Genomic DNA, 8,909 nt, shown 5'->3' with positions numbered 1-8,909 from the left:
ATTTACCTTCTTGGAGTGAACCAATTTCCCTGCTACTGTCACTTCAAAGAACCCGGTAACCTGGGGAGTCCCCTCGCCACACTGAGGAAAAAAGGAGTTAGATGGGATTGAGATGTCCTCTTAGGCATACCCTCCATGCCAAGTCCCAGGGAGTGAAGGATATAAGTCAAAAAGATAAGGCAAAAGACTGGCCTAACCCACCCATACTGCCTCCCAGTTCCAAATGACAAAAAAGGGACCCGTGTAATTCCATCCCCATTCCAAGACTCACAATGTCCAGGCATCCGGGGAACTCATGTTCTAGCTTCTCCTTGAGCTGGAGATACTGAAAACGAGGGGGTGGGGGGTCAGAACCAGGCTCAAGAAATCCTCCCCTTGATATGCCCATCCTGACCTATTTCAAGACACTCCTGAGAAACGTCACTCACCTTGGGCTTGTAGCCTCAAGCTCCACTGGTAGGTGAATCCAGGGTTGTCACAGTCCGCCAGGGCAGCATGGATCCAAGACAGCACGGATGTCCAAGTGAGGCAGGCAACGGGCGAGACGAAGGGGCGCAGGGACAGATAGAGAGACATCCAGATGAGGATGCAGGGACAGATAGAGAGACATCCAGATGAGGATGCAGGGGACAGATAGAGAGACATCCAGATGAGGATGCAGGGGACAGATAGAGAGACATCCAGATGAGGATGCAGGGGACAGATAGAGAGACATCCAGATGAGGATGCAGGGGAGGTGGCAAGGGCCCACAAGAGGGGGAAGATAGATATCACACAAGAGATGGGTAACGGTGCAGAGAGACACACAGAAAGCCAGCACCAAACAAGAGAGACCAGAGGAGGAGGGGAGGCAGCGGGACACCGAGATGACAGAGGGATGTAAATTAGGACAAAAGCTGCCTCTGTAGAATCTCACCCACCCTCTCCCCCACCTGACTGTCACTCAGGAATCCCAACTCTCCCCAACACCCAGTATGAAACACAAGCTCCTCAGCTCCAACCCACCCCCACAGACCATTCCGGGCTGGAATCTGGTGCAGTGGCCTCATGGGAGCAATGCATCAAAGCAGGCTTTTAAAGACATCTTGAAAATTGGGACTGATCCTCAAGGCGGATGAGAGGACCACACAGAGGACCAGGGAACCCAGATTCAAGTTATAGTGTCATCTGTAGTAGGACCTGAAGCTAGCCCTGCCTCATTCCCAGCCTGGGTTTCATATTCTGTAAAATGGAGATAGCTACCCCTCCCTCAAGGGCCTTCAGGGGTAGGGAATCAATCCAGCAGGCACTTATCAATCACTGTACGCTGGTTGAGTATTAGCTGCAGAAGAATAAAAAAAAAAAAAATCAAGAAAAAAGGCGGGCCTTTCTGTGCCCGCCTCTAGTAAGGGCACAATCATAGTTTCTGACAGGTTAACTGCCACCATCACCCCCTTCACACTACAGAAGGGGGGAACTAGGGCCAGAAAAGGAGTGGGGTCAACAGCACCCACTCATCAGAGGCCAGGAAGAGTTGTTTTATTCTGTTTGTTTTTATTGATGGGAACTGAACCCAGGACCTGGCGAATTCCAGGCAAATGCTCTACCACTGAGCTACATCCTCATGCCTACTACCCCCCCCCCACGACCCCTTTTTCTCCTTTGGAGACAGGGTCTCACTATGTAGCCCTGGTTGCCTGGATCTGGCTAAGGGGACCATGCTGACTTGGAACTCAGAGTTCCACCTGCCTCTGTTGTGATTGAAGGTGTGCACCACCACCACCCCTCCGTGGCTCAATTCGTCCTTTTTCAGGTACACACTGGGAGGGGTGAGCAACAGTAACTCGCACTATAATGAAGATACTGGGCATCCCCAGAGCTCCCGACAGCGCTTATATGCCAACCCACCGCGACACCATGTGTCCGAGTCTTCCCTATACCCCACAGAACAGCCTCCATCCAGCCTTCTCTAACACGGTGCTGCTCAGAAAGGGGGAAGGGAAACCGCCTGTCGACAGGCAAAGGTCCCCAGAGAAACCCGATGCTACCCTTTCCCTCCCCTCAGCGCTGAGTCAGATGGCCAAAGAACCCAGGCATCAGCTTCCACTTACACAGGGTGAGAGGCCCCAGCTGTCAAATGCGGAGAATCTGGCTCGAGGCTCTGTTATTTCCACCCCACCCACTTGAAAGTCCCTCCCTGCGGTGGGGTCTGGGGTGCAGTCACTGTACACAGTCCCTGGTAGAAAGGCTGGAGAACTGGGAAGGGCACAAAAGATGGGGAGCTGGGAAGGGAGTCCCTGGCACAAAGGACTGGGAACGGGGAATTGGGGGAGGGGTGTCTGTAGTCAACGAGACTTACCAATACACAACTCGAACGGCGAGCGCCATTGCTCCAGATCGCATCCCCGCACAGCGCGAGGACCCGACCCACGAGCAACGAGGACCTCGAGGTTTGGGGCCGTGTGCACAGCCCTACTCCCTCAAGAGGTGGAGCAAACCAAGTGCGCAGCGGCGGGGGGGGGGAATCAGGATAGCGGGGACCGAGGCTCCAGTACATGGCGAGGGCTGTGACCACAAATGTGACCCCTCACCCAGAAGCCCATTTTGTTCCCTTGATATCCCACGGTTGTCTCCATAGATGGTGTCTCTAGGACCAGTCACCTGTGCGCCCCTCACTGTCGCTCCTTCTTGCTAGAATGGTTCAGACCTCAGGGCGGCGGCTCGAGGCAGAGAATTGGCCGAGACTGAAGTTCGGTTACAGTGTTCCTAGGAGGTGCTGCGCTGGGAAGTTGAGGCGCACGACGCATGCTCCCCATCCTCCTCCGGGGACAGGCAATTGGGGTGGGTTCCAGCCCGGAATGATTCAGGATAGATGGACCCTAGGTCTGAAAAAGTGAAGCTGGGAGTCCCAGCATCGCAGAGTGCACTGCAGGCCTAGCTGTCTCAACACAGCCTGGCAGTCGGACCCCAGGATACCTACCCCCAAAGCGTGGGCCCCTCATTTTGTGCCTTCTCGCCATCTCCCAGCAGAAGGGTACATAGAAATTGCTGGAATGGGGCTTGGGCTGTAGCTCAGTTGGTAGAGTTCTTTCCTAGGATGTGTGAAATCCTGGTGTAGATCCCCAGGACCACAGAAACTGCGGGCGGTGGCACAAGGCTGTAATTCCAGCACTTGGGAAGGAGACTGAAGTGAAGAATTAGGAGTTCAAGGTCGTCCTTACTAGTCTTGGCTACATTCACAGTTGTCTAAAAGAGACAACAAAAAAGCCAGATGTGAACCGGGCAGTGGTGGCGCATGCCTTTACTCCCAGCACTCGGGAGGCAGAGGCAGGCGGATCTCTGTGAGTTCGAGGCCAGCCTGGTCTACAAGAGCTAGTTCCAGGCTCCAAAGCTACAGAGAAGCCCTGTGCTGAGAGATCTCTTAGTTTGTGTCCAGCCTGTGCTACGTAGAGAATTCCAGAGCTGACAGGTCTACATGGAGAGACTGTCTCCAAAATAAAGTGGAAGGACAATCTGATTTAAGGGTTTAGGACTCCTGAGCTTCCGTTTCTCTTCATGGGAGCTGGGCAGATTCACTCGCAGGAGATATTTGTTCAAATGGAAATTACGTATTGCTGTCTAGTTTCTTGTCCTCCACACTCTATGGATGCACATCTGCCCATCATAGCCCAACCCTCTCCAAGGATGGCTCTCCAGGAGAGATGTTTATGTCACCTGGCATTCTTTGTTTTGTCTGTTTGGTTGGTTTGATTTGGGGTTTTTTTGTTTGTTTGTTTGTTTGTTTTTGTTTTTCGAGACAGGGTTTCTCTGTGGCTTTGGAGCCTGTCCTGGAACTAGCTCTGTAGACCAGGCTGGTCTCGAAGTCACAGAGATCCGCCTGTCTCTGCCTCCCGAGTGCTGGGATTAAGGGCGTGCGCCACCATCGCCCGGCTGGTTTGGTTTTTGAGGGGTTTATTTTTTGAGACAGGGTTTCTCTGTGTAACTCTGGCTGTCCTGGAACTCGCGCTGTAGAACAGGTTAGCCTTGAACTCACAGGGATCTGTTTGCCTCTGCCTCCGAGTGCTGGAATATGTCCATATGTCCGGCTCCTTGCCTGATAGTCTGTAACTGACATTACTGCTTACCCCCACCAATGGCCAACCAGGGGCCAAATAAGGAAATATCAGTATCCTTCCCACCTGGCCTCGTTTGTACCCTATCAGTGTCCTAGCCTGTATGCAGATGGTGGACTTTGAGTCTCCCACGGAAGAATAAAATTTGAACCATTCATTTCCCCCTTGACCTCACAGGAGTGAGCTGGCAACTGGGGATTCAGAGGCCAAAGCCATAAGAAAATTGCACTTCCCTAAAAGGATGGGGTGTTCATGCACTCAGATTCCCGGAAAGAATTAGAGCCGAAACTGGCACGTGTGCTGGGGAGAACTTAATGAGGATAAGCAGAAGCTTTCCTCTGTCCTCACTGATCACTTCTGGCAGGCTAAGTGCAGTGTCCCGTTCTCACTGTCTGCAGAGCATCGACCTGTGCTCAGTCTGAAAAGGAATAATGAGCCAGTCTTGGAGAGCAATGAACACAGTCAAATGGGAATGCTTCATAGCTCATGTTCTCCCGTGGTTCCCAGCATCCTTGGGACAACCATCCCACGGTACGTGGGCCTGTCGGGTCACTATGGTTCTCCCACTGCCCCAGTGAGAGGGACCACTGAGGTTCTAGCAGGGACCTCAGCCACATTCCTGCCTCAGGGCCTTTGCACAGGCTGGTTTAACCCTCTCACCTGGACTCCTGCTTTTCCTCCAAGAATCAGCTGCAGCACGGATGGAAAACAATTCCTTCTGGAGAAGTGTGCCTTGTGTACAATGCAGCCAGACCCCTTTACTTGCCCTTACAAAGTGCCTCCCCCCCCCCAAAGAACACACAGTTTATTAGGCAGCAGCTGGGAAATCAGCGGTTAGACTTGGCCACACGCTCCAGCTCATCTTTCTTCTTGATGGCATAGGAGTTGGAGGAGCCCTGCAAAGGACAGGTGGTTAGCTCTGAATGCTGGACAAACACCCAGATGTCCAGCCCACCCTGTGTGCCCTAACCCACCTTGGCAGCATTGATGAGCTCAACGGCAAGACACTCAGCAATGGTCTTGATGTTGCGGAAAGCAGCCTCACGAGCTCCTGTGCACAGCAGCCGGATGGCCTGATTCACTCTGCGCGGTGGCGACACATCTCACTGTCCCGGCTCTCCCAATGCAATGCGTGTTGAGTCTTCCCGGGGGCCACTGTTGATGATGGCATTCACCAGGACCTGCAGAGGGTTCTGGCAGAAAGGGGGCCATGAGTCTGCCATCCATTCCCAACTTCCCCCAAAACAAGGCGGCAGTGTCATAGGTGATGAATCGGGCATGTGTACCGTGAAGTTTTGCATGAATCAAGGGCAGTCTTACCTCACCAGTGAGCAGGTGGATGATCTCAAAGGCATGCTTCACAATTCGTACAGTCATGAGCTTCTTGCCGTTGTTGCGGCCGTGCATCATCATGGAGTTAGTAAGGCGCTCCACAATGAGGCACTGGGCTTTGCGGAAGCACTTGGCGGCACACCGCCCGGCACTGTGGGGCAGGTACTTGGCATACTTCTCCTTCACAGCAATGTAATCCTGCAGAGAAATATCATTGATTTGCACATCATCAGTGCTCCATTTCCCGAAGAGCTTGATGTCTGGGGTCTCTGCCACTCAGTCATTCTGAGGGCGCAGACCGGGCTTCTCGGTCACTCGGCGTGGACCACGCACCGGTCCTAGCACAGACAGGAAGCTAGGAAATTCTTTAAAAATAAAATAAATGGCTCACTTATTTTTAAACTTAATTTAAAATCTTTGCTTAGGGCTGGAGAGATGGCTCAGTGGTTAAGAGCATTGCCTGCTCTTCCAAAGGTCCTGAGTTCAATTCCCAGCAACCACATGGTGGCTCACAACCATCTGTAATGAGGTCTGGTGCCCTCTTCTGGCCTTCAGGCATACACGCAGAAAGAATATTGTATACATAATAAATAAATATTTTTTAAAAAAAAAGATTGGGGGTTTATAAAGTAGCACAGTGGCAGAGCACTTGTCCAGAATGCAACTGGTTCTGGGTTCAACCCCCAGCACCACCAAAAAACAAAATGAACAATACATTGGAGAATAACTAAAAAAGAGCCTGACATTGACCTCTGACCTGTGTACACAAAACATATACAAACATACACACACATGCATGCACACTCAGTGAGTACACACATAAATCACATAATAGATAGTATTTAAAACATTCACTCTTCTTTTTTATATTATTTATATTTATATTATTTATTATTTCATTACTTCCATTCTTACTACTTATTTATTGCTTTTCCGAGATAGGGTTTTTCTGTGTACTCCTGGCTGTCCTGGAACTTGCTCTGTAGATCAGGCTGGCCTTGAACTCTAAGAGATCCACGTGCTTCTTCCTCCTGAGTGCTGGAATTAAAGGAGTGCACCGTTACTGTCAAGGCTTTTTTCTATTTTTTGAAAATAGGGTCTCATAAAGTAGGCATGGTGGCATACATCTTTAATCCCAGCACTCAAGAAGCAGAGAAGCAAGCAGAACTCTGTGAGCTCCAAAAAAAAAACCAGCCTGGGCTACATAATGAAACTCTGTCTCAAAGAAACAAACCAAAAACAAACAAACAAACAAACAAACAAAAAATGGGCTAGAGAGATGGCTCCTTGGTTAAGAGCACTTGCTCCTCTTGCAGAGGACCCATGTTCAAGTCCCAAAACCGCTCTGGAATCTCACAACTGCCTGTAACTCCAACTCCAGGGATCTCTGACACCTCGGCAAAGCGGGAAAACCTGCATTCACACCCATATATCCACACATATACATAGGCATAATTAACATAATAAAATAAATCTTTAAAAGTTTTTCATTCTTGGGCTGGAAAGATGGCTCAAAGATTAAGGGAACTGGCTGCTCTTTCGGAGATCCTGAGTTCAATTTGTGGCTCACAACCATCTACAATAAAATCTGGCACCCTCTTCTGGCCTGCAGGCATACATGCAGACAGAACACTCTATACATAATAAATGAATAAATCTTTTTTTAAAAAGTTTTCCAGTCTTAAAATTAAAAAAGCTTTTATTCCTAAACTTGGTTTTCACGCAGCCACCAGAGGGCACCAGGTCACACTGACCACAGCTTGCACTCTCTCCATTGGCAAGTCCTCAGGAAGGGACACCAATCTCTGCGGACCTGGTCTCTTATCTCTGATATCATCTGCACCCATTTCCCTCCTCACCCTGCTGAGGTCATGTGGGAATCTGGCTTTGTTTGTTTGTTTTGTTTATTTTGTTTTTTGAGATAGGGTTTCTCTGTGTTACCACCAGGGCTGTCCTGGAACTCTCTCTGTAGACCAGGCTGGCCTAGAACTCACAGAGATCCGCCTGCCTCTGCCTCCCGAGTGCTGGGGTTAGAGGTGTGCGCCACCACCACCCAGGCTGGAGTCTCTCTTTTGTAGGAACACAGTTAACTCATTCTCTTCTCAATTCCCTCCCTTCACCTTCTCCAATCCTTTTCCTCTTTTCTAAAATAGGGTTTCCTGTAGCCTAGGCTAGCCTTAAACTTCTGATCCTCCTGCCTCTATCAGTTCTGGAATTGCCTGTGTTTGACACCTTACCCAATTTATGAAACACTGTCCTCTCTCTCTCTCTCTCTTTCTCTCTCTCTCTCTCTCTCTCTCTCTCTCCTTTTCCTTTCTTTTTCTTTTCTTTTCTTTTCTTTTCTTTTCTTTTGTAAAACAGGGTTTCTCTGTTTAACAGCCCTAGCTGTCCTGGAACTCGCCTTGCAAACCAGGCTAGCCTTGAACTCACAGAGATGCAACTACCTCTGCCTCCCAGGTGCTGAGATTAAAGGTGTGCTCGCTCCACACTCAGCTCCCATTTTCCTTAATTGAAATAAATTACTGGATTTACTTTGACTTTATGTGTATGTTTTGCCTGCAGGTGCATATGCAAACCACCTGCACACAGTGCCAGTGATGGTCAGAAGAAGACATTGGATCCTCTGAGACTGGAGTTACTGATGGTTGTGAGCTGCCATGTGGGGAGTGGGAATTGAACCCCCGGTCCTCTGGAAGAGCAGCCAGTGCTCTTAAGCCCTGAGCTATTTCTCCAGCTCCTTTATTAGGGTTCAAACAGCAAGGCCAGGGGCTGGATTGGTGGCTCCATGATCTTTCAGAGAACTGAATTTTTGCTCCCAGCAGCCATGTCAGCAAGCTTGCAACCCCAGTAACTCCAGCTATGGGTGATCTGACACCCTCTACATATGACATATATACAAGCAAAAACACCAATAAAAGAAAAGAAAAAGCAAGGTTGGGAACACTACGGATCAGTTGGTGTCTGGGTGTCTGAGATGGCCAAGCTGATGAGACAGATCAGAGAAGAACATCAAAGCTGGTCTGGCAGGCTCCCACTGGGTCCTAAAGAACCCTCCTAAGCACCATACACAGGACATCTTTGCCCTTTCCCCTAGTAATCTCCTCAACCAGAATGTCTTCCAGCACTTTATGATCTTTTTTCTCTCTCTGATTGATTGGTTATTTAGAAACAGGGTCTTGCTTTGTGGTCCAGGCTAGACCATGAGCTCCTCAGCCTCTCAAGCTCTATAGCAACACTTGTATATAACTCTAACACATCTGTAACAGACAAGTGTGGGTAAGGAGGCTTCTAAGAAAGCCTCTGCCTACACAAGGAAGGAGATCACCCCGACTGTCTCATGGGAGAGAAATCCTGGACTAACACTGCTAAGTGTAGGAGGAGGGCCTGCTTGTTCATCCAGGCTGCCTGGCTAGCTTAGCCCCGAAATAACCACACAGAAACTGTATTAATTAAATCACTGCTTAGCCCATTAGCTCCAGCTTCTTA

The 8,909-nt window shown here is 49.7% G+C and overlaps 1 protein-coding gene and 1 pseudogene across 1 annotated transcript in view; both read right to left on the bottom strand.

The window, feature by feature from the left end:
- Selenow (selenoprotein W) overlaps window positions 1–2,490 on the bottom strand; it is a 5,323-nt gene extending 2,833 nt beyond the window's left edge. Inside the window, exons 1-4 of the mRNA XM_005372425.3 lie at window positions 2,339–2,490; window positions 429–453; window positions 272–325; window positions 7–81 (exon numbers count right to left, since the gene is read on the bottom strand). Coding sequence (XP_005372482.2) covers window positions 7–81; window positions 272–325; window positions 429–453; window positions 2,339–2,382 — 198 coding nt within the window. The 5' untranslated portion in view covers window positions 2,383–2,490. The remainder of the gene's footprint in view (window positions 1–6; window positions 82–271; window positions 326–428; window positions 454–2,338) is intronic.
- Window positions 2,491–4,918: 2,428 nt separating this feature from the next.
- The window catches only part of LOC101983557, a 6,572-nt pseudogene continuing 2,581 nt past the window's right edge, over window positions 4,919–8,909 (bottom strand).

Source organism: Microtus ochrogaster, linkage group LG4 (genome assembly GCF_000317375.1).
Source record: "Microtus ochrogaster isolate Prairie Vole_2 linkage group LG4, MicOch1.0, whole genome shotgun sequence".
NCBI classification, from domain to species: domain Eukaryota; kingdom Metazoa; phylum Chordata; class Mammalia; order Rodentia; family Cricetidae; genus Microtus; species Microtus ochrogaster.
This window is presented reverse-complemented; position numbering and strand designations above follow the sequence as displayed.